General features: G+C 36.2%; 2 protein-coding genes across 3 annotated transcripts in view; one reads left to right on the plus strand and one right to left on the minus strand.

The window, feature by feature from the left end:
- Window positions 1-27,155, plus strand: part of LOC135200187 (cell adhesion molecule DSCAM-like) — a 361,028-nt gene that overhangs the window by 273,483 nt on the left and 60,390 nt on the right. For both annotated transcript variants that reach the window (XM_064228563.1, XM_064228564.1), the window contains 4 exons: window positions 5,325-5,549; window positions 17,930-18,078; window positions 21,426-21,582; window positions 22,765-23,259. In XM_064228563.1, the coding sequence (XP_064084633.1) occupies window positions 5,325-5,549; window positions 17,930-18,078; window positions 21,426-21,582; window positions 22,765-23,259 (1,026 nt within the window). The remainder of the gene's footprint in view (window positions 1-5,324; window positions 5,550-17,929; window positions 18,079-21,425; window positions 21,583-22,764; window positions 23,260-27,155) is intronic.
- LOC135199907 (uncharacterized) lies at window positions 15,177-16,466 on the minus strand. The gene is made up of 3 exons (XM_064228027.1): window positions 16,460-16,466; window positions 15,599-15,862; window positions 15,177-15,334 (listed from the first exon to the last, which is right to left on the minus strand). Exons 1-3 carry the CDS (start codon window positions 16,464-16,466, stop codon window positions 15,177-15,179), a joined length of 429 nt encoding a protein of 142 aa, XP_064084097.1.

Below are 27,155 nucleotides of genomic sequence, written 5' to 3' on the forward strand. Positions count from 1 at the left end.
TGCCGTGCTATCATTCTCTAGCAACAACTGCCTATCACTTGTCCCACTGCCTTGCCATCATCCTCTGGCAACAAAGGCCTGTTGCTTGTTCCACTGCCTTGCCATTATCCTCTCGCAACAATGGCTTGTTGCTTGTTTCACTGCCGCCATCTTCTGGCAACAACGGCCTGTCGCATACTGCTGTGCCATCATCCTCTGGCAACAGTGGTCTGTCGCATACTGCATTGCCATCATCCTCTGGCAACAACGGCTTGTTGCTTGTTTCACTGCCGCCATCTTCTGGCAACAACGGCCTGTCGCATACTGCTGTGCCATCATCCTCTGGCAACAATGGTCTGTCGCATACTGCCGTGCCATCATCCTCTGACAACAACAGCCAAACTTGTACCCTGAGCTTGCATTGCCGCTGCCTCGTTCCGTTTCGCTAATTCAGAGAAGTAAGAAACAGGCCCGAGTTTGAAACTTCATCTCGCTCAATTAGTTATCCGATACTGATCGACCATTTAGCGCAACTGTCTGTACAGAGCAATTCCCATTAAGAACACTGCTCAGGCGGGGAAAATCGTTTCTTTCTCAATCTTAAACTCTTACGAAGAAAACTATATCTTGTTACAGTCGTTACGCCAAGTTTTTAATGAGAATTGTTTTCCCGTTCTGTTCCTTGAAGGTTGAGGTGACCCAGGAATATTATTTGTAGTAATATGTGATTAGAATATTAATTAATGTAGTTTTATTGACTTCTTTGACTTTGATGGTATAGTTCTCTTTTGGCTTTTAAAACGTTTGATTTTTTAATCCTTGCTTTAAGAAAACATTACTGGTTTTTATATCGTTACTGGTCTAAATCGTTTGATTTTGTTTAATCCTTGCAAGACCAGGGAAATTTTTTTTTATTCTTTTGTAGTTTTTCAGATTCGTTTCGTTCCTTGTTGACCTCATTCTTGCGTTGGTAGACCTAGCCTGATGTAAGCTGGTGTAGGACTAGAATTACTTTCTTCAGAGCATAAATATTTTACATGCATTAGTCGCCTTCATTGAATCGTTCGTGGAATGTAGAATTAATGTTCTCTTATGTTCATTGGTTATGTTAGAGATTTTAATCTCTTCCGTTTCGGGATATCTGTAATATTTAGAAGCAACATGATACGTACTTTGTTGTTGCTTTCAAATTTAGTGATAAAAATGCCTTTTTAAAGTAGGTTCAGTTCCAGAATATCCTGAAGTGAGTTTATTATTGTTCTTGAAGTTTGGTTCAGATCTGAGTCTCTCTTTATCCTGAGCCTTATTTAATCCACCGATTAATTTATTGGTAGTGGGGGGAAAATGGTTGGTTGTGATTTCTTTTGTTCTGATTGAATGAAATGTACAAGAAATACCAGTCCCTTTACTTTCGAGTAACACTTCCATTTTTATTTTTTCGTATTTATTTATTTATTGTATTTATTCTTTATATTCTAACCATTCGTAAACATAATTAACATCGAAAGAAAGCTCGTGCTATCAGATAGGATGCTTATAATACTTCAGTGTACAGTATTTTGTATTTTTATTTTGGCCCGAAATTCTCGCAGTTTCGACAACAGTTTGGTTGACATTTCTTTCCACTAGATATCATACGGTAAATGGACATCTAACTATCGTGAAGAATTTTTAACATTTTCCACCAATTAATGATTGACCTTACTTCACGCCCTTCACTTCTCTTCTATCTTTTTTATTAAAACCCCCTTTTAACCTGTATCCTTCCTGCGCCATTTCCTGAAGAAGCTTAATAATCTCTTCAGCCTCATTTTTTCGTATTAGCATCACTTTGCGCCTCCTTCCCTGCATCGTATTTTGGCCTCATGAATTCTCTCTCTCTCTCTCTCTCTCTCTCTCTCTCTCTCTCTCTCTCTCTCTCTCAGATGTTTGGGTATTTTCCCATCAGGTGTCCCTGCCCGTGTGAGATAGTGTCATCATCCTTCCAACTACTTAAGCCTCTCACTGTCTCTCTGCTCGTGAAATCAGAATCATATTTGAACGTTAAGAATCACGAAGCGCTTGCAAGGCAATCGCTTATTTTCTGTGTTAGGAGTCTTCTTGCCACCGAAGAGATAAGGACGTTAACCTACATTATATATATAATATATATATATATATATATTTAATATATGTTATAATTATATATATATATGTATGTATAATATAATATATATATATTATATATATATATATATATTATATATATATGAATATTATAATATTTTCATAAAATATATTATATAGGATATCTATATATATATATATATATATGTATATATATATATATATATATATAATATATATATAGAATTATCTAGTGACTTTTTTATATTCACAAATATTAAGCCACAAATATCATTTAAACATCGAATCCGTGATACATTGGAAATAGCTACCTTCAAAGGGAAATTCATTCCCTATAGGTCTAGAGTTTAGAGACACTTGACCACTCGGCTATCAAGAGCGATATAAGTTGATATCCTATCGACTCTGTCGTTTATATCCTTTCGAATCCAGGTTCTGTCCTTAGAGTCGAAATCATCCCTTCTCCGCCATGAGAGCTGGTTGGTAAGTTTGTAACGCTTGGTTGAATAGGTTTTTTCGTTTTCGGTGCTCATTACTACTCTCGCATTTTTTATTTCTGATATTGGTATTTTTTCAGTTATGTTACGCAATATTTTATCGTTAGTGGCCATTTTTGTTCATACGCCTCTCTCTCTCTCTCTCTCTCTCTCTCTCTCTCTCTCTCTCTCTCTCTCTTAGTGATTTTGTAACTTCAAGCATAATATACACAGATTGTAAGGAAATCCAGGTTCCTCCTGAAGAAGAACATTAGATCAGTTCACATTCAAACACAAATGCTCATTTGTAGGTGTAATTTTACAGTAGTAATGTGTAACATTGAAATATTTTTTACTATACTCTGTTTTTTTTCCATCTGTCCACCCGCCTGTGGTGTTTGCGTATGGTAACACTGCGTCCCGGCTTTAGATAGTTTCGCTGTGTGTAAATATTATGTAAATAAAAGGATATTTGGGTGTACATTTGCAACTGAAAAGAGTTTTAATAATTTACTGTATGCGAATTACACCGTTAATATTCGAAATAGGATATTATTATAATTGTTGAATGTAAGCTGAATGTAACTATCTAAAATCCGGGACGCAGTGTTACCATACGCAAACACCACAGACGGGTGGACAGATGGAAAAAATCGAGAATAGAAATAATCATCAGTTAGCATCTATTTTTAGAAACCATGATATTATTTGCTTTATAATTTTTCGAGCGTGGCTTACCCCACTTTTCCCGTGACTAATTGCGCTCAACAAGGAGTGCATGTTCAGATAATTTGTCCAAAAATAACGTTTTGATTTTAGTTTAAAGGAAAAAAGCTCAGGACTTTGCATGGAAGCCATGCCAGTCATACAGAAATTACCCTGTTTACTTGTTTTTTAATTTCTCAGCTTTTACCTCAGAATGTTTCTTTACACTTAGCTGTGACCTTTCCCCATAAATGGTCTTAATTAAGTGAAAAAGCCAAACACTTATGTAGCGCAGATCAATAACATATGTCTCATTTCCTGCGTCTAGTCACAGATATAGTGGTATAGAATATTTTTGGATTAGAGATATTGAGATGGCTATTCTTATCGGGTGCTTTCGACACCAAACAGTCATCATTCCCAGATCATTGGTCAGTGCCTATATTAGCATTCCATTTGCAGACATCGCCGTAAAGATGCTTCTTTTGTTGCCCAGTTGTAGAATGTTACTTGTAGCTGAGAATTCACTGAGAATGTAAATGGAATAAAAAATGAAAAAAACCAATATGCAGAAAAATGAATTGAAAAACATAGAATGCCAGAGAGTTTAAAAGAACAATGTCCATGAAATTAATAGGACACATTCCTCTTGCCAGATATATTTTACTGTTTTCTTGCAAGAGATGTAATATTGATAAGACGGATATGAACGAGCAATAATGCCTGAGAAACACCTGTAAAGCTTTTCAAGACATTCTACTTTAGGTATGAAAGTCAGAATGAGTGCTTTAAAGTTAGACCAGAAGTCTATTTCATTTTCCTTGTATATCGCTTGCAAATTCCCTGTAATCATTATAATTTTGTAAGTAATAACGGACACTTCTCCACATGTAAATCCACGATCGCCCTAAATTTATTGCGCTGCTTTTCCATTGAGTTCCTTTTTCAACTTGAATATTTTATTTTCTGAGAAACATACTATTGGAATTTCAGAAGTTCAAGCGAAAATGAATAAGTGGTATCTTTTCTTTCTGTGTCTTCCTTTACTTCCTTTTGCTTCTTCCTGATGAAGACTATATTTGGAAACTTGAATTTCAAGTCAGTGGCCCTTGGGGCCTTGTCCCATATGAATAGGTTTTACTACTGAATATTAATAATAATAATAATAATAATAATAATAATAATAATAATATAATAATAATAATAATAATAATAATAATAATAATAATGTGGAACAAGCAGAACTGTCCCCCATTCTTCAATGAAATTTGGTGCCATGTTTACGAAAATTGGCTGAGTTCTTTATCGTCCGAAGCTATTTGAAGATACCAGTTGGTATTGCACATGCCCGGTACGATTTTTCGGATTATGAGCGTTTCCAAAGTAGAGCGAACATTTATAATAGTGGCGCCATGTCGTAGTGACAATATTTTTAGGCTCATAAATTCCGTTCTGCAATAAATTTTGCCGGATAGAGCTCATAAATATATCCTAAATATCATTTCATGCTGGTTGTGATGCAATTTACAGTAATATCATTGTAATGTATAACAATGATCAGTTAGTTAATTTGTTAAAATGGCTGTTGACACTCTACCGCAGCCAAATTTCCGCCTTTTGTCTTATTGCACGAAGGCCTGTGTTATGGAAACATGTAAACAATGCTTATTAGACATTCGTTACGTGTTTAATTTGCCAAATCTAATAAACTAATCGACAACTGTCAGAAATATCAGTCTGTTTTTTTAGGGTTATGTTCAATTTGCAAAGTTGAATTAGTTTCCCATTACCACTTGGAGTCTTCAGATTTGAAATTGGAGCAGAGTTTTTGTAAATGCTTCATTTTTTTTTTAGTTGATTCGAATTACAGAATTATTGTCAGTTTTATAAATATTCTCTGAAATACTTTTGCATTTTATTTTTGTTTGAAATCAAAGGAAAAGCGCTCTTGAACATAAAACTGGACAGTAATTTATTTCTAAAGCGATTTATTTATGAATTTGCTGATTAATTCATATAATTTTCTGTTTCCTAAAGGTAATGCCCAAGTGATCAATTTGGTATGGCTTCTGGAGGGGGTGCCCATAGATACCACGTGGGCATCTGCCGAAGAGGACGTGGCCATCAACCAGCTGACCATCAGCGATCTGGAACCGCGTCATCGCAATGCGCACCTCACCTGCCGCCTTGAGACCCGAGATTCAGTCCACTTCCACGTCACGGCCAACATTACAGACGCCTCACTCATCATCTCCATGTTCTGTAAGTAGGAGGGAAATCCCTCATTCCTAGTTCATTTGTTCCCGTAGAGTGCACCTCACGTGGTGTACTGTAGGCATTTCTTAAGGTTCTCAGCAGTGTTCCTTCGGCCCCTAGCTGCAACCTCTTTCCTTTCCTAACTGTACCTCCGTTCATATTCTCTTTCTTCCATCTTACTTTCCACCCTCTCTCACATTTGTTTCCTAGTACAGCTGCGAGGTTTTCCTCTTGTTACACCTTTCACACCTTACTATCAGTATCTCTTTCAGCGCTGAATGAGCTCACGGGTCCCAGCGCTTGGCCTTTGGCCCAAATTCAATATTCTTCTGTTTTAGTTCATTTGCATGTCTTCTGGGGTGAATTCCCAAGGCATTTTCTGCAAAGGGAGATTTTTCTTATTGAGAATTACTACTTTACCGAGGAGGAGTCAGCGATCAGTGTCTCTCCTCTTGCGACATGTTTCAGCAACTCACTTGGTTTTGCCGTCTCAGCATTTCTTCGTCAACTGACTTAAATGTAGCCATATGTTAAATACGGTCACGATGATGGGCACAGCTTCCGTCACCATTTACCGCGCCATCTATCGCCAACAAAACAGTATTAGAGAGAAGATTTGTAAACTTCTGTTATCGTAATCCTGATGATTTAAGGAGCTCTTGAAAACATAAGATTTACCCAGGATGGAGTTCCTGGAACACACTTTTGTGTATGTGTTGGAAACCTTGTTCTTTAAAAGTCCAGTAAAAGCAATTCTTGGTAAAAGGTTAAAAGGGTCAATAATGATAGAGTAGATATAAAGGAACAATGTAAATAACACGGGCCATTTGTATCGAAGCCATTTATATGCTTTGTAACGAGTGTTATTTGTGTAATTTTCTTTCGCTTATCCTAAAAAAAATCTAGGATCTGACTTGCATCAGTTCATTAAGAAATGATGAAAGGAAAGAGTTGTCTATTGTCATGGGAACATATCTGTAGTGGGAGTTTTTGCAGTTACTTTTGAGATATAGATTTCCTGTTTTATTGTAATAATTTATATTTAAGCTTCATTTCTATGTCAATGCAGCATATTTTGTAACACAAAAACTTCAGTGAACAGGACATGTCTGAATATGAGGAGTTGGAAGATGCTGATGATCTCCAAACTACATTGCATTGTCTGCTGAGAAATCCTTAATGCCGGTTAATAGCAAAAATGTAATCGCCCGTGTCAAGACCGCAAAGAATCCCTACAGCTTTTGCATCTGTGCTGACAATTTCTTCACCAACATAGACTTGGGAAGTCATTTTGGTGCAAATATCCTGGGATTACAAGAGTCCGTTACGTGGACAGTGCACCCCCCATTTCAGCGAAGGAGGCTGAGAAAAAGTCTGTGAAGAGGGCCACCACAGGCTACAGCTCAGGTAACCCTATCTTGGCCCTCCAGTGAAAGGACAAGCTTGTCATTATACCATCCAGAAGACAATGGTGTATAAAAATAAGATTACATGGGTAAGGTAAATACCCCCATGTCATCAAAGAATACAATGCATGATGGGTGGCATTGACAATGGTAGTATGCTCCCCCCCATTCAAGAAACCGATGAATGTGTAGAGGTGACGGACTTTGCGTGTGTAACGCATGGGTCATTTACCAGAGAACTGCATTTCCAGGAAATGATAATGGTGTTGAAGCTTTTTTTTCTGCTGGAGGTGTTCAAATTTTGCTAGATGTCACAAATGTTTAACGAGAAGCCCCATTAGGAATTCCACCTGTTCATTATATACCCAACAGGCAAACCTTCAGGCACTGTTTCAAGAAGGGGCACATACATAAATCAAAGTAGGTCCTCATGTCAGGAACAGCTTTACCAATTGACACGAGGGTGCTGAATCTGTTGCACTTTAATCATTTATGCAAATAATGCATTTCAATGATGAGTTATTATATATTGTCTTTGATCTATTTTTGCTCCTAAATGCGTCAAACTTTGAAGTTTTGTGTTTGTTTGCTACCTGAAAGTTAATAATATTTTAATGTCTTTGATCAATTTTTGTAACTAAATAAAATCTCTGTCCCAGCATGAACGTGTAACTATATGTTTGTTTGGTAGTTCAAAATAATATATGTGGAATATAAACGTGGAATGGTCAGAATATGGATTTATAGCCATGTTTGTAAACACTTTGCGGGAGAAAAGACAAAATTGTTCCTATGGCCAAATGGCCAGCGAAGGTTTAACTGGTGACGCATATAAAAGAAAATGTTCAAGAGCAAATTCTTCTTGTATTTTGGTGTGCTTGAACATCCCGACACGGTTTCAGATGCCTCATTGATCGCAGGCAGTGCCTGCTAAAGTAGTTACGCAAAGGATTTGGGGTGAGAAGTATAGGCTTAGGTATTGGTAAAATTATAATAATAATGTGTTTATTGGCTATAGTCCCCCTTATCAAAACAAACTGAATTGTTATTGAATATATTCCTCTCTAATTTTCCATCTAGTTTCGTTTAATTTGTGTGGTGGAAATGAAATGTGACTGCTACCGATACTTAGCAATTTGAAACTTTCGATGATAACTTTATAAAAGTTATCCCAGTTACCTGACTTATCCTGACTAGTTTTAACGCTTCTCTCCCTCAAGAACGAAAGCCGATTCGTTTGATCACATTTCTCTCTTTCAAGTTCTGCTTCAGCTGCTGTTACGATGCTCTGATGAGTCTTTTTCTCCCCCATTTACTGTACACTGCGGTGATCAGCAGTCTTCCGATTGTTTGGGTCCCTCACTCTTCTGCTCGCTCTCCTCCCTGGCTCCATTCTTTAAAGGTCTTTAAAGGCCTTTGGCTTCTTCCGCTAAAGGTCTGCATTTTTCCTATCTTCTTTTACACTCTTACTCCTTTTCTTCAGGTTGGATGTATTAGGTCATGAACCTGTCTCCCTCATCGGGTTTTCCATACAGTGCACTGGAAACAACCATGAAGGCTAGATAAATAATATAGCCGAGAGAGAGAGAGAGAGAGAGAGAGAGAGAGAGAGACAGAGAGAGAGAGAGAGAGAGAGGGGAGGGCGGGGGGGGGGGCTGGGGTAGGCATTTGGTGCTGACAAGCGAAACCAAAAAGTGTGAAGGATTCGAGAAGTTGAGAGAGCATTGTGGTTATTACAGTTGCATACGCATGTGGTAAAGAGTGCCTAGTAGATTTATATTATATTTGTGTAGTATATATATATATATATATATATATATATATATATATATATATTATATATATATATATATATATATATATATATATATATATATATGATACGTATATATATAGTTTGTGTGTGTGTATGTATGTATATATGACTGGTAAAAATGTTCTGTTAAAACAGAATTCCATCTAATAAAAGGAGCCCATAAAAACGCCAAAATAAAGGAAGAAAGTACTATATTTTAGAGACTGCTGTCTCTCTCTTCATGACCTACCTGAAGAGAGAGACAGCAGTCTCTAAAATATAGTAATTTCTTCACATATTTTGGCGTTTTTATGGGCTCCTTTTATTAGATGTATATATATATATATATATATATATATATATATATATATATATATATATATATATATATATATATATACGTGTGTGTGTGTGTGTGCGCGCGTTTGTAGAAATGTTTGTAATGGAAGCATCTTTTCACGACCACTTTCGAAACTAATGATATGGATATTGCACTTACAGAACTCAGGCCAAATTGGGATACGTACCCAGTCATAAACTGATTAAGCAACGAGATGAATGTGCTCGGAAAAGAAAAAAGTACGTACTCTTTGGTCCCATTTACAGACGTTAAAACACTACTAAAGTTTTTTCTGTTAATGAAAAACTTAGGAAATGCTTTCGTGGAAGCTGCCTTGATTATCTTAACTCACGTTGCGTCTCTTGAAATAGCCTTCGTCTATGGGAGAAGTGTTTAATCAAGGAATGGATTCGTATTTATTTTTCCAGTGCGTCTAGAACTTTCTTTTTGTTCTCTCAGACGGCAAAACAGATGCGAAGAGACGTAAAAAGTGCACATTTTCCACACTAATCAAAGTTTCCCTTTGTTTGCAATGAAAGGACAGTAGTTTATGGATTAGCCTGGAGGACGGGAAGCGGTTTGGGAGTTCGGAATGAGGTCGGGGGAGGAGGAGAAAGAGAGAATGAGAAGAAAGACACGAATTTTTAAAACTTGATGCAACAACTCAAGAAAGAAAAATACACATTTCCTTCAAGTAATTTCCAAGATATGGTTGGGGCGTCCTTGAATTACTATATTATTCAAAGAACCAATAGCGCAATGTACAGACTGAGTTGCAAGTTGTAAACTATTCATTTCTTTCCATTTGTAAATTTACTTTTCATCAGGAATTACTTGAATGCGAAAATCGCGATAGAATTGATCTAAATATTCATATAATCCAATTATATGTTGAAATGCTTCTAAAAATTACTGATAGAACCGATCATAATTATTAAAAAAATCAGTAGAAATTTAAGGTATATTTTAAAGAGAACTAGCTTCTCTACAACGTTAACAGTACTGCTTCATTTATATAGAACATCCTTTCCTTTCCCAAAAAAGTTCTCAGTTGAGGACTCAGAGGAATGATATTTTCATGTCCACAAGATGGAAACGTTCACTCACCAAATAAGAGCAGTATAGTCAAGGGAACCAATTACCATGAAACAGCCTGAGGTCCTTGGTAGACGATGTCAGCGGCAGCGGTAGAGGTTGGACGAAGACTTTAAAGAAATTGGCATCATAGAGTGGGGATTAGATATCCACAAGTCTAACTCTAGCTGTGTTAATGCAAAACACATCACCTATGAAACGAAAGTGTTATAGTGGTAAAAAGGAGCAGGTTTCTGGTGATAGAAGTTCACTCTCGACGTGGTTCGGAAGTCATGTAAAGCCGTTGGTCCCGTTGCTGAATAACCACTGGTTCCATGCAACCATACAAACAAACAAACAAAACAAACAAAAAGCAGCATTCTCGAAAAAGGGTCTCTGAAAGAAGAAGACCGAGGGAGGTTTGAGAAAAGTTAAGTTCTGCAGAAAGGAGGTTGGCCCACGATTACACTATATATATATATATATTATATAGATTCTATCATATATATATATATATATATATATCCATATACTATATAAAAAATATTATATATATATAGATATATAGTATAGTATATATATAGATATATATATATATATATATATATATATATATATATATATATATATATATAGGGAAACCGTAGGCCGTCATTGTTTGCACCGTAATATCATCGTTATTTTTCATCGTAGAAGAGAAGTACGAGCATATTTGGAATCCTCGTGAAAGGTTCTATAAAAATAATTTTCTTTCTTTTCTCTACAACTAAATATTAAAGAAGTTGCCATGGCCGGATATTCGGATCAAAACCCGGTACCCGGTGAAACCATGCCCTAACATCATCGTTATTTTTCATTGCAGACGAAAGTTAATAGCCTTTTTTGATTCCTCGTGAAAAGTTCTATCAGATTAATGCTTTCTGTTTTCTCTACGAATAATAATAAAGTTAGCATGGCCGGATATCCTGATCAAACGGCACCCGTTAAAAACTATCCCCTATAAAATCTACATATATGTTCCGACTTTGGTACAATTTGGTCCAACAGTTTCGCCGATTATAGTGAATATACGCATATACATACATGCATACATAGTCTGACCGTCAGCTTTATATATGATGTATGATATATATATTATGTATATATATATATATATATATATATATATATATATATATATATATATATATATATATATAATCCTTCAGTTATCCGGATTAATGGGGCCATGTGGTCAGATAATGGCAATATTTGGATAATAGCGAGTAAAAAAAATCTAGAGCTGTTCATGGGCAGCTGCATACCCTTTCTCATTTAACCTTGCCAATACCAAGTAATTGTGAGCATATAATATCCAGTTAAATAACAACCATCACAATTTAAACTGAAAACTTTATGCAAAAGGCAATTATCTACCTTTGTTCCCCTATATTTGTAACAAAATATACTGCATAAATACACTTTAAAATGCAACCCCTTCTTCTCTCTCTCTCTCTCTCTCTCTCTCTCTCTCTCTCTCTCTCTCTCTCTCTCTCTCTCTCTCTCTCTCTCTCTCTCTCTCTCTCTCTCTCTCTCTCTCGTAAATGACACAATTCGTAAGATAGGTAGCCAACCCGTGTATACCCATACCCTACCGTGATTTTATGACCAATAAAATATTTTTAAAGTCAGCAACTTTTTAGTTGTTGCCATATTGAATTACCATAAACAAGATAAATGTGTATGTGAGAACAACATTATGACTTAGACTAGGTATTACACTCGGTAACTATTTGCATAAAGTCAGGTAGGCTATTACTGCTGTATTTAAGATAAAGGAAATGGTAATGATAATTAACTTATTGAATCCATTTATACTTTGTTATTATCCTGTTACATCATCATTATAATGTTTATAAAAAAAACCATCTGTTATTATCCTGTTACATCATCATTATAATGTTTATAAAAAAAAACCATCATGCCCAATTTGCATTTGGTAATGTTTTCGGTTCTCAGGATCAGCTGATTGAGAGCTACTAGCGAAAGAATCAGCTGAATCTATTTTTATATTTAAAAGTTAAAACGAAAAGCAAATGTTACTTTGGAAATTAACTGGTATTTTTTTGCACATAAATGTAAATCTAGTATATATAGGTCAAAGTAAAATCCCTCAAAATCGCCAAACAGCCGTTTCCAGATTCATTTCTTTACATCTCACTCGATGTTGTTTATGTCAGTTCTTTGGTAAGTGGTTGTCAGTTACAGGAGAGGGTTATGAAAATGAGATTTGTTCGGTAGGCAAAAGACTATTTTTATTATTTAATCTCATTTTTTCAAGATGGGTTTACTGAGGAAAAGATGTTAGCCTAACATTACCTGGGCTATGTTAAATGAAACTCGCATGATACACAAGATACGATGAAGTCATATTTAGGGGGGACGAAATTTTAAGGATCGTATGATGATTGAATGATACACGAGTATATGTATATTCATACTTCAGTTGTTTACAGCTTTAGTACAATTGACATTTCTCAATAACGAGTTGTATCTCCTCTTAACCTTTTTTGCTTTGTTACAGTGCAGTAGTGGAAAAATCAAGCTTAAAATACAAAGCAAAGCAAACTATTAAGTTCACCAACGCCAGCAAATGAGAATGAAAGTGTGCGTAAGTGTGTTCCTCACACACATGATTACATTTATCTTTTGGCTTGTGAGAAATGAAAAAAAATAGAAAATATAATAAAATGTATAAATGAGAATAGCTTAAAATATGAATAAAAAGGGAAGGAGTGTTTGTTATATGCTATATATATATATATATATGATATAGTATATATATATATATATATATATATATATATATATACGTATATATACACATACATAATACATACACTGTCTTCATGTCTGATATATTTCATAACAAGTTACAGTGCAATACTGTACATATCCTTTATTAAAATTATGGATTTTTATAAACATAAAAACCGGAAACAAAAGAAGCTCTAGCAAGGCAGAGGCTACCTAGCCCACTTCACCTGTCCAACACTGAACACTGCATCCCGACCCCCCTCCCAGCAAAGGAAACTGCTCTCAGCTCTCCCACTCACTAAAACCCCATTCTCAGTCTGTTTCTGAGTGTAAGTAGTGTTTTCAGCATTTACGTGAGGCTGCGCATTATTACCAGTCATCAGAGATTAGATTTCAAAATAAAAAAAAATAATATAAATAAATATTATATATATATATATATATAGATATATAATTACATATATATATATAGAATATATAAGATATATATATTATATACATATATATATATATATACACACACACATTTGAGGCCTTGGTCATTGGTCCGGGTATGTCGAATCCATGTCGGGTTCTGGATAATGGTATCCGATGATTGAAGGATTACTTGTATATATATCTATATATATATATATATATATATATATATATATATATGTGTGTGTGTGTGTGTGTGTGTGTGTGTGTGTGTGTGTGTGTGTGTGTGTGTGTGTGTTCAGGCACTAGTGGGAAGGATCATCAGATTTGTAGGACTTTAGTTTACTTATTATTCCTGTATTGGTGTATTGCTTGTGAATTGGTAGTATCTTATTTTTTCCAAGTTCCTGACTTCCTTGAATAATAGGAAATTAATCAGTGTTATGTATTTCTCTTGAATCGTTACTTGTGCTTCATCTACGTTATTAATATTTTAAGATTTCTCTAACAATAAATTTTCTAAATAAATCTGCAATTATAGTTACCTGTCACTAAATAGCTTTTTGTGCACGATTGCTACTAAGACCTAGTTTGAAGAAATCGAGCAAGTTCTTGGAATAGCGGAGTCAATTTGTTATTTATTTCTAATCGGTGTGAGAAATGGAAGCTATAAATATCTGGCATACCCTCTTTTGAAATTGTCCTGCTCTGTGATCAAAATAACCCGGAATCACCTCATCTAAGCTGTTTTGCGTTACGCATAACAAGGAATATTATTTCTTGGCAAACACTTCGGTATCTTACATTATATCCTTTTTATTATGGGTTGCCACTCGGATTGAAATGAAGAGGTAGTATTAAAGATATAATTAGTAGTATCCTGTACCATGTTGAATGCGTACCTTTGTTCATGCTGCATAATCACTACATAGACTAACAACATGTAAACATGACCTCTGGTTCAAGGTAAGAGTAATGTAACTTGGCACAGATGACATTTTGAGTCCAGGTTTTCTAACGAATCAGCATTCAGTCTTCTCCTTCCTCCGTATCCATGGAAGCAACCGTCATGTGTCAGTCGACCTCGCATTCTCATCACTTGCTCTTCTTCGTGGCATATCGGAACGAACGACCTTCGATGACTTCATACGCAATTACTCTCGCTGAAAGACGCCTTCGTAAAGGAACATGAAAATCCGGGTAGAAGGGCAAATGACCTGTGAACTTCGTTTCATGACGGGTCAGGTCGGGGAATTGCAGTGCCGTTCCGACTCATTTTTCCATCTTTATTTTCAGGATGGATAAAAACAGAATTAATTTCCCTTCTATGGAAATACGGTGAGTTAATGTACGGTGGCAATCGATTAGAAATCTTTTGCTTTTAATGGTTCTTTTACGTGAGAGAGGTAAATTTTAGAATGATGTCCTCGACTCTCTCTCTCTCTCTCTCTCTCTCTCTCTCTCTCTCTCTCTCTCTCTCAAGACCTAATTTATACACTTGGCTGTGCGTACGCATGCGCAATTACATGGTTCAGATAATCATAATTCTCTGACTGCACAGCATTACGTGGAACCTTACATTCAAGGAAGGGCGAATTTTAGTGGACTTTAAAGGATGATTTTCGGATGTTTGCAAAATCCGGTCGCCGTGAATCAAGGGTTTCCTCGACGTGTTCTTTTTCTCTTAGTGCCGGAAGTCCGGTATTGCTTCCTGGGACAGTCCAGATATCTAAACGTTTTTTTTCTCTCTTTCTCTCTCTCTTTTTTTTTCTTTTTTATTTGACTTTCGACTCGATGTTCCTTTATCATCGTTTGTTCCTTTTCTTCTTCTCTTCCTTTTCGATATTTCTTTTATGCATCGTGATGATTAAAGTCAGATGATTCACTTGTTCATCATCTTCCTCCTTTTCGATCTTCTTTCTTTTCGTTCTTCTTTTTTTGATCATCTTCCTTTTCGATCTTTCTTTTCTTGGTCGCCTTCCTTTTCGATCTTTCTTTTCTTGATCGTTTCCCCCCCCCCTTCCTTTTCGATCTTCTTTTTTTTCCAGGTCAATCTTCCTTTTTTATCTTCGATCTTCTTTCGTTTTTCTTGGCTGTTCCTTCCTTTTCGATCTTCTTTCTTTTCTTGGTCGTCTTCCTTTTTCCGATTTTCTTTCTTTTCTTTGGTCGTCTTCCTTTTCGATCTTTCCTTCATCGACTTCCTTCTCGATCTTCTTTCTTTTTTTGCTGTCTTTTCGTTTTTGATCTTCTTTCTTTTCTTGGTCGTCTTCCTTTTCGATCTTCTTTCTTTTCTTGGTCGTCTTCCTTTTCGATTCTTCTTTCTTTTCTTGGTCGTCTTCCTTTTCGATCTTTCCTTCATCGACTTCCTTCTCGATCTTCTTTCTTTTCCTCATCGTGATAATAAAAGTCAGATGATTCACTTGCTCTCTATCTTCCTCCTTTTCGATCTTCTTTCTTTTCTGAATCACGATGGCGCGAGTCACGTTATTCACTTGAGATCATAATTGATTATTTATTTCCTTGGCTCATCATCCATTACCGGAATCTGCTGTGTGTGTAATCCTTCCACTTATGGCTTATCCGGACATTTCATTTCATTTTTTTTATTCACTGCCAGCAGACTAAACTTTCAGCTGTATTTTATCATTTCTCCTCCATTCATTTCTGTTGAATTTGAGTTCATATCATGGCTGATGTTCAGAATGAATAAATTTCTTTACCTCCTCATGTGCTCGTTATTTCATACAGCTTTTATTTCTCCTGCAATATTTTATATTATAATTTATTATATTATATATATATATATAGTATATATATATATATATATATATATTATTTACATATATCTATACTATATGTATATATAGTTTTGTCTAACTGGGAAATATATATATATCTATATATATAGATATAGATAAAAGAAAAATATATATATATGTGTGTGTGGTGTGTGTGTGTGTGTGTGTGTATGTATGTATGTATGTATGTATGTATGTATTTACGAAGTATTTCCATTTTCCAGTTAGACAACATTATAATTGCAAGAAAGGAAATACGAAACAAGCAGTGGTCCTTCCAATGTTCTTACAGTTCATGTTCATGTATACACAAAGACGGTATATCTTTAAATAAATGACGACTTATAGTTAGAACGTTAGTAACATGGTTTTATGACTGGCCAAAGGAGATTAGTTCATGATGTCATTAACAGTCAATGGTAGGGCAGGAAATTTCATCTCGTAGAAAGAATCGTTTGTGCAGAGTTAGGCAAGATTTAGGGGTTGCGGTTTGTTGAGGTTTCAAAACTGTCAGAGTTTTCCGGAGATGTAGAGGAGGATTTCATTACTGTACATGAAAGCATTGATGACATTATTCATTATAATTATGTGATATGAGAGATCATGATGGATACTTTGAAATATTCTTGTATCACATGATTCCCACATTTTACTCGTTTGTAACCCTTTTCCCAAATGACCTACAATCTTTTTTCTCATATTATTTTCCAGCCATTTTCATTTATGAAAATATTTCGTCTTCCAACACGGGTGGCAATGTTGCATTATCATTGCTGTGTCGAAAGAGGCGAAACAATTTTTCTTTTAACATGGGACTTTTCAGAAAATGAAATGAGGCTATAAAAGTGTGAAATATAAGAATTCTTGTTTGTAGAGCAGTCTTCCTCTGTGATGCCTATAATAGGCTTATGAAGATATGATTTTTAAGTGGTGCTTCATATTTTCATATGCTAAATAACCATCTGAAAAACATAAACCCTCTTCACTGACGGTCTTTTCAAAAGTAAGACCAGTTAAACCCCCATCCGGAATGTTAATTAAGAGCATTAAATAGCCATTTGGAAATAATACGACTTTCATAATTCAAAGCTTTTATTCTCATATGTGATATATACATGGGTTTTCAAATTGCAACATCCATGTCTTTTGATAAGAAAATACCAAGTTTTGTGGCTTTAGCAGCATATTATGTTTAAGTAATCAGCTATCAAAAGTTCACATGGATGAATTCCCCTCTTCCTTTGTCTAAACATCTTCCAGACTCCCGCAAATGTTTTCAGATCTCAATAGATGCCAATGATTGCCAAAATTGAAACTAAAGTCGGCAAACTAAATGGATACTATGGCAATAATTGCATTAATTATCCTACTTAGTGCTTGGACATGTATTATTATTATTATTATTATTATTATTATTATTATTATTATTATTATTATTATTATTATTATTATTATTCAGAAGATGAAACCTATTCATATGGAACAAGCCTACAGGGCCCATTGACTTGAAATTCAAGCTTCCTAAGAATATGGTGTTCATTGGGAAGAATTGAGAATAGGTTAAGCTAAGGGAATACGGAAAGAAGAGACCCCACTTATTATAAAGAGATAACAATAATAATAAATCAACAGATAAAAATGCATGTATTGCGCCTTAGTGTGAACAAAGATGATATTCGTATAAGAAGACTTAAAATTTTGCGTTATAGTTTAAAATTGCATTTGAATAATGACTCTGTTCCCTTTTTTCCCCCTGAAAGACGTCCCTGAGACGACGCTGGTAGTGGAAGGAGGCAGACGAAGCCACGAGGCCGGTGGAGGGAGAGAAGTCATCGAGGGAAAGAGCGTCACTTTCCTCTGCTCTGTGAGGGCAGACCCACCAGCTTATAACATCACTTGGCTTCATAATGTAAGTTCCCCGTAGGGGATAGTGCCGCCAGTGCACCTCATGCGGTGCAATGTAGGCATTACTTCAGGTTCCTTGCAGTGTCCCTTTGGCCCCTAGCTGCTACCCTATTTTATTCCTTTTACTGTACCTCCGTTCATATTCTCTTTCTTGCCTCTTACTGTCCACCCTCCCGTAACAATTGATTCATCGTGCAGCTGCTTGAGGTTTTCCTCCTGTTACGCCTTTCAAACCTTTCCACTGTCAATTTCCGATTCAGCGCTGAATGTCCTTAGTTGCCCCAGTGTTTGGCATGTATGCCAAAAGTCTAGATATCAATCGATTCATAATGTAAGTTACAAACTCTTTTCTTCTCTTAAAACATGACGTCTTGCAGGCAGTGTATGAGGAAAATAGTACAATTGAAAATAAGGCCTTACAGATTTCATTAGGTTAGTATTAACCAATATGACTTGGTAGAAATACATATTCTATTTCGTAAGTAGAGGTCTAGTTATTGTACTATTAGATAAAAATTAAGTTCATTAACCACTTAAATGTATTTATTTTTTAACTGTAAGTTGAACAGATTTAAACAAAATCATTTACCGTTATGTTAACTCACATACTGGGTTACGTGCTCGCCTACCGATTCGGTAGTCCCGAGTTCGATTCCCTGCTCTGCCAATGTGGAATCAGAGGAATTGATTTCTGGTGATTAGAAATGAATTTTCGATATAATGTGGCTCGTATCCCACAATAAACAGTAGGTCCCTTTGCTAAGAAACCTATTGGTTCCTAGCCACGTAAAAATATCAAATCCTTCGTGCGAGCCCTAAGATAGCTGTTAATCAGCTCAGTGGTCTGGTTAAACTAAGATATACATAACTTTCTCAAAAAAAAAAAAACAGAGATCAATACATATTTCATAAAACTGGTATGCAAATGGTTTTCTATTATGATGACTACAGTTACCTTCATTTCTACGGAAAAAATATAAGTGAAAGGAACACTGTACTGATAAATAACAATCAGCACTTGTTTTTTTGAACTGATTTTAAATTACGTTATTTATTGTTATATAATTTTCCTTTTTAGAAGAGGTTTGTGCGCCTTTTATTTTGTATATATATTCCTTATTTTTCGTTTTGACTAAAATGCTAACCATATTTAGGAATTAACATCAATACGCGTACCAGACCTTCAGTCATTCGTATTTCTTAAGGTGAAACATTTGGCTGGAAAAGAAAGTAAAGCTAAAGCTTCAACGTGACTTTGCCCTTTTTAAAAAACTTTTTAAAAAAAAAAAAAAAAAAAAAAAAAAAAAAAAAACTAAAAAAAAAAAAAAAAAAAAAAAAAAAAAAAAAAAACGTTAGTAAAAAAGGAAGCTTACAGCCTCAAACCTAACTTTGCCCTTCAAACAAGAGAGAGAGAGAGAGAGAGAGAGAGAGAGAGAGAGAGAGAGAAAAGAATATTAGTGACAGGAGTTAATTGAAGTTCCCCTCTCCGGCCATGAGCTTCGGTTAAACATCGGTGGCTGTCCATTTGATGAAATGCCAGGCTGCTGCTGCTGCTGCTGCACTTTGGAATCTGTTCCATTGTTAATGTGGAACGTGGCTGAAAGTGGAATAAACATACAACGGTATCATTCCTACATAACATTGATGTTTTATTAACTTGCGAACAATTTTTCTGTTTTGCTTTTTGCTTCTTCCCCTACAGTGCTTGTTGCCATTTGCTGTCAGGAGCATTAGTATATCCGACGATGTTGGGATTGGCATGATTGCAACTGAATGCAAGAATATAATAATATCACAAATCTGGTATAATAGAAGTATTACATGAATATGAACCTGCTTTATTGACATTTACATCTGCAACATTATTATAATTATTAATGAGCTATTAAGGGAACCAGTATCATTGTTAATAACGTTTTCGAAGAGTTTATCGTGTCGTCGTCGCCGTAGGGGGTCTAGTGCCGTCATTACTTGAGTTCCTTTGCAGCGTCCCTTCGCCCCCTAGCTGCGACCCCTTTCATTTCTTTTACTGTATTTCCGTTCATATCCTCTTTCTTCCATCTGTCCGCGCTCTCCTAAGAATTGTTTCATAGTGCAACTGCAACGGTTTCCTACTGTTGCGCCTTTCAAGGCTTCTTTGCTCGCAAATTCCTTCTCAGCGCTGAATGACCTCGTTGGTCTCTGCGCTTAGCCTTTGACCTAAATTGTGTCGTCGTTGTTAAAGCCATGTATTTCTGACGTAGTAGTAGTTCTTGCCATATTTCTAACAGACTTTCGTTGTAACTACATCAACTCCTATCACGGCCATACCAAAGCAGCATCCCCTTCCGTGTTGCATGAGGCCGCACAGTAATGTTGCAGAAGCATCCAGTCTCAAATGTTGAATAATCAAACGGCGAGAGTAATCATCAGGTGCCGTTTTGCCTGTTATTCATTAATCTAATTAGAATTTCGTGCGGAATATTAACAATCCTATTTTTTTTCTTCTGCGTCTAATTATTTTCTGTGAATAATGAATCGCTCTCCAACTACAATGATTTCTCTTGTGATTTATTTGATGGACGTTTTTCATAGATTAAACACGAGCCTTTTTAAACTGACGCGAATGAGATATTGCTCTCACAGTTTCGCATTTTACCTCATTTTTAATCTCCCGTAATATGCCAAAATACATTGCATTTTCCCTCTCTTTCGTAATGAATGTTCCCTTTTTTTAATAAGAAATATAAAAATTTCATGTATGAACGCGTTTTATTTTCTCCACTCCTCTCCTCCTATTAGCATATATAATGTAGTGAAAAGATGAATTCGAATTAAACTTCCTTTTCCTTATAGTCTGGTGCAGAGTGATAAAACTCGCAGCTATACGATCGAAAAACAATAGCAATAAACTCCAGCAACACGAACAAAAGGAATGTAAACAACAGTACCGATGACAGTAATAACAACGAAACACTTAATAAATATAGTGATGATGATAACGAAAGCCATATCAGATATAAGAAATTGATGTGTATATCAATTCATTTCCCCACCAAGGCCCTGTAGGGGGGTATTGCCTTCAGTGGACCCCATGCGGTGCACTGTAGGCATTACTTAAGGTTCTTTGCAGCATGCCTTCGGTCCCTAGCTACAACCACTTTCGTTCCTTTTACTGTACCTCCTTTCATATTCTCTTTCTCCATCTTATTGTCCAGGCTCTCCTAACACTTGAGGTTTTCCTCCTATTACACCTTTCAAACCCTTTATACTGTCAATTTCCATTTCAGCGCTGAATGACCTCATAGGTCCCAGTGCTTGGCCGTCGGCCTAAATTTTATATTCAACTCAACTGAACTGATTCCCCACCAGGGTCGCGTTGTTGCAATGGGCGGTCGGCGGTGGCGCAGAGACAATACCTCGCTGGTCGTCACACCTGTCACGAGGGATGATAGCGGCCTCTACACCTGCCTGGCCTCCAATTCGGAAGGCGACGGTCACTCAAATGCCATTCTTCTCCGAGTCGCCCGTAAGATTAATTGCAAACTCTGTATTCGTTTCCGAAAGTTGTCAGGATTTCTGTGTGACTAATGATCAACCGGTGTGGCTCGCGTGTGTGGTGGAAGAATGCGTATTAATATGCGTTTTGTATAATACACATGCACACACACATATATATATATGAAAATAATAATGTTAATCATCCTCTAGCATATGTATTGTCAATTTCTACCGCTAGTATTAGTCTATCTAAAACTTTTTCATAGGACTAATGCTAGCGGTAGAAATCTACAATACATATGATAGAGGACAGTTAACATAATCAATATATATATAATATATATAATATATATATATACATACATATATATATCAAATGTAACACGAAGGAACACGTATATACTTGAGAATATCCTTAAATCCACAGTAGAAGTTAAGTGAAACAGGGACTTGGAATAAGTAATTTCGTAGTATATTCTACATTTTCAAGTTCACACTGACTATAAAAGAAGTTGACTGGCCTTTATATATACAGAAAAGCCTGTCAACTTTTTTTATATATTCAGTGTGAACTTGAAAATGTAGAATATAATACGAAAGTACTTGTTCCAAGTACCTGTTTCACTTATCTTGTACCGCGATTTTAAGGATATATATATATTATATATATATATATATATATATATAATATATATATATATATATATTATATATATATATATATATATATATATATATATGTGTGTGTGTGTGTGTGTGTGTGTGTGTGTGTGTGTGTGTGTGTAATCCTTGCGTTGCTAAACGATCTTTGAAGTTCATGATTTCCTATTATATTTTTGGATACAATTTTCAAAGAAAACCTTGAAACGGATAAACTGTCCTTGAAGAGTGTGATTTGATTACATAGGTGCTCGCTGTTTGTCTGAGTCAGTGCTAGTTTTTGTAAGTTAACAGAGAGTTGAGAGGTCATTGTTTTCTTTGAATAAGCTGAACTAGTGAATGAAAAAGTTAGACTCCATGTAAATTGTCATATGACATCATTAACTCCGAAAGCATTTGATTGGGGATACTTGTCAAATACTCCATAGTTTCTTGATAAATACTTTAGTCTTAAGTTTGCCATGATATTTATCCAGTCACTTTTATCACACAATACTTTACTAACAAATAATCACCCGGATCCTAATTTGGTGTGTGATTCCTGTTTCAGACATCCCATACTGTGCAATTAAACCCCAGAACCAGATGGTAGTGGCTGTCAACACGACCATCACGCTCTCGTGCCAGATGGAGGCTGTCCCAAAGGACCTGACCTTCACCTGGACCTTAGCGGCTCCATCCTTAAAACCTGCTGCGAAGGATGACGGAGGTTCTTCACCCGGCGGAGTCATCACGGGTGATAGACCCCATCGCCGAATTCCAAGTCTCATTGATCTGACCCCCGCTGGTAATCGCGCCGAGCCCGACTACTGGAATACCCCAGCGCCAGTTCCTTGGGAGGACCCGTTTCCGTCGTCGTGGAAAGATCCCACAGACGAAGAATTGACCCTCAAAGGATATCTTTTGAGACATCGCGTTGACCCTTCCTTCCCCGCTAAATCCCAGGTCACGATCACGCCGACGGTTCCATCGAAGGTCATCTGCTACGCTCGGAATCGGGTTGGACTGACGCGGGTACCTTGCACTTACACTCTCAATGTCGTTAGTGAGTTTGAATTCTCGTCAAGTTGCTTATTCTAGACAGGAGTTGAAAGGGAGTGACTGTGTTGGTCGCGGTTGTGTGAAATTCATACGGTTATTCCATGTTCTCCCGTGTCTTATTTTTATTTGGTAAAGCTTTAGATGTTTCGTATACCGAAATGCTTCTTTGTTATAGACCCTTCGGCAATTTTAGAATTAAAAAGACCTTTGGGAATGTTTGATTTCTAGAAGGAATGTATTAAATTGACCTAATATATCTAAGCATTCCTAATGTTGTTTGAGATTAAGCTGGCCTTATGCCAGTACGGGCTCTTGCTCCTAGAGCAGCCCGTAGTGTATTCCTAATATTCACCGAGAACGTAGGCCGTACAGTAATTTGCGAGGAAACATGAGCACATTCAAAAGGTTACATCTACGCATAGAAATTTAGAACGGTAAATATCATTTGCCAGCGAATAATTAATACTTTCAGCTCCATAAAATAAACAAAGTAATTAATTTGGATGCAAGTCAGTGCATTTTTTTTATAACATAATCAAAACTGTAGGAGATTAAATCATGGAAAGCTAACCTCTGGTTCACGGGATTTTAGAACCAAAAAATTGTTTAGTGAAAAAATTAGAGTTAAAAATGTTATGAGGTTTCGGTTTTTTGTTTTTAGTTTTATTATCATTACAGTAATTCGTTTTTATTTCAACTTTACATACTTTGTGGAGCACACCTTTTTGGTACGGGCATGAATGAGTTCGCCTTGCCTGAGAAGTATAAGATATAAATATCTAACAATTCTATTGTAATACGCATCGAAAAAAACAAACAGCATGAAAAAATTTGTGGAAGTGAAGAAAAATATAAATTTTGTCCTTTTTCAGATCTAGAAATGTCTAGCAATACAAATGCAAAGCTGCAACCAACAATAAGTAATAAGTAAACAGGAAAGAATTGTTTGAAGTAAAAAAGATGATAAAACTGGTCTCCTTAGGTGTAAATATATCTGACAACACAGCTACAACCAAGCGTAAATGAACAGAAAAATATTGGTAGAAGTGAAAAGTATTATAAAAATGATGTCTAGATTTAGAAAAGCCTAACAACATAAGGCTGCAGCCAACATCAAACAGGAAATATTTGGTTGAAGTGAAAAAAGTTAATACAAGAATTTGTCGACTCTTTGTATCTAGATATATCTAATAACACCGGACTGCTGAACAACATTTTGCGAGTCCGTTAATAAAGCGCTTCGCAAAATGTATTTGTATTCAAATACGTCAGGGCACAAAGGGACTGCAGAAAGCGAAACTAGCGAACGGTGGACTGAACGAGGGATGAATACCGCCCGATGTGAACGCTTTTCCATTCGCTCAGTTCAATTTCATTACCTTAGCAAAGAGCGACAGCTTACTCAATGTCAACTTTTTATTTATCGAAAGTCACGTGGATTCCTCCTATTATGGGTAACTGCTGAATGCAGAGAACCGGTCAATGTATTCACATGAATTGACTTAGCATATTTATAACATTGCTAGAAATGTGACATTGAAGACTAGGAAAAAGAACATTAATTGTAATAACTAACATTCATGATAACTTTACAAAGGCTTCTCAAGTTCGTTTTTCTTTTGTCGAACAGGCATCGCGATGCTACTTAAAAAAAATGGTTCACAGGTGGTGTACCCCCGCCAACTTATTATCTATTTATTTGTTCATAGAAAAAAGTCTACACAGTTGCACCCACAAACCTACGTGGGATGCATCTTTGAACAAAGAAGCGTCATTTCATAGGTGATGCCGATAAATTTATGAAGCGTTAGATGTTCAGCGCTTTCTATACCCTGTTCTCTCGTACTATTTATACCCCTTTTGTGAACTGATTACAAATTTATTTATATTACAAGTGTTAGACTCTCGTGAATAGATCAATGGAAGGGAGGCAACTCGGGAAGTGTCATTGCAATATTCAACGACTAAAATTTGTTAGTAAAGCTACAATTCTTTAATTAAAATTAGCATTCCGAACGTAACCCATGCGAATTTGCATTCTTCATACATATTTCTTTTTTAGGTGTAGGGGGGTCTGTCCAATATTTGAGCCAATACTCGGTATGAATATTCCATCTCGGTGGATCAAAGGTCAAAACACTGCAGACTACAAACATGGCAAAGCAAACTTCCTTTGCATTTCACGAACTATTGGGAATCTTGAATTTGGAACATAACGCCTGAATTCATTAGCTTCCTCAGAAAATTTAATATTTGTACCTTGATGCAAAATGCTGCAAAATCTAAAATGAAGCCCAGGTGCAAACGAGTCAATTTGCAACGACGACCCATACTGATTCTGAGGTATTATGTACATGCATACAATTCTCCGTCATCAAAGTCAGTGGTTCATGACAGTTCACTCTTTCCTCTTCATACTAGGCATCAACTTTTTTTCAATGAAATAGAGTGATCATACATATGGAGGAATCCTCCTTGGCAAATATCATTAAAGGCCTTTAAAAGAATGGAAGTGAATCTGATTATCTGGGTAACATTCAACTCTGTTTGGCAAGAATATTGCCTCATAAATGTAACAGCAGAAAAATTCCTAGAGCTGTTATTTATAGAAATACAACGATTGTAACCTAGCCTGAGTGACTAATAGTATTTACCTCCAAACCACCTTACCCAGTTGGTTTTACATCCGAAAATATAATTTTGTGAAGTCTAAGATTTTTTCCGAAATTAGAGCTTATATATACAGTCTACGGCAAAAGCACATATTCTTCCTAATTCGATGTTGGAAGTGTGTCCAAATGCACGTTTTTTTTATTTGAAGAATATGCTCTAAAAATAGACATCGACAGCATCTGACCAAATTATACTTGCTAATTTCATACCATATACATTCTAATATAATTTCGAGGGCTGAAATATTACAGATTATTTCCGGTGACTCAGCCTACCTATGTCTTAGAGAGATGACTTTAACTGATGCAAAGTAGAGTATCACCCCAAAGTGCTGGTATTAGGACTGGCAAATACAGATTTCGTAGTGCTACTAAGCAAGATAACAAATCTTTGTAATGTCTTTGAAAACGCTTTCTGGACTATCACATCCTTCCAGTCCAGAAGCGTTGACAGAAAACCGCAAGTATTTATCATGTTGGTGTTACAGTGGAGGTGCAACTTGTGAAAATTGAACATAAGGAACCCCAGCAGAGAATGCCCTCCTACCATCTACATGATCCAGATATATATCTGATCCCCGGTCTGATGGAGAAACTTCAAATGCAGTTGGCTTTTCAAGCATCTTAGGATGGTTCTATAAGCTACGCATCATTCAAGGGAAACAGATGCAGATGCTGTCCAACATTCATAATTGAAAGACACTTTCCTTTATAAGAGGTCAGCTGCGATGGTAAAACTTATATAGGAAAGATATCAGAACCCTATATCTCGTGCTTCTTTGATTTTGGATTTGAGACTGCTAAGGGTCACCTGACTAGCAATCAAACACATCGAATTTAAGTTCCCATCAACTGGCTAGGTTTCAGGTTGTCGCTGACAAAAATAGAAACACAAAGCAGATTCTACCACACATATTTCATACAATTTATGCAGACTGTCATTTTGGAAGACAGTAGCCGATCCTTACTTAGTTCCTGATTGGCGTTTTGTTAGTGGCAGATCTTTCCTTAGCCCATTCATAGTGGCCCATGATCATGGCGTCGACTGTGATGTCGAAGGGGGAACAAGAAGTTGGTTACCATAGCCGTCATAATTGCACTAAATCACAACCTGGAATGATGTGAGAAGGGTGAAATTCACCCACAGAACAACGAAGACCATCCACAGCGCTGATGGGCAGCTCTGCCCCATCCCAAGTCCAAGTGCCCAACCTAGCTAAAGCCCTTT

This window comes from Macrobrachium nipponense, chromosome 26 (assembly GCF_015104395.2).
Source record: "Macrobrachium nipponense isolate FS-2020 chromosome 26, ASM1510439v2, whole genome shotgun sequence".
NCBI classification, from domain to species: domain Eukaryota; kingdom Metazoa; phylum Arthropoda; class Malacostraca; order Decapoda; family Palaemonidae; genus Macrobrachium; species Macrobrachium nipponense.

Excerpts from the sequence above, each read along its gene's own strand:
- LOC135199907 (XM_064228027.1), bottom strand. Across the intron at positions 15,335-15,598 it reads AGATCAAAAACGAAAAGACA|AAAGATCGAAAAGGAAGATG; the intron begins GCAAAAAAAGAA and ends GACCAAGAAAAG.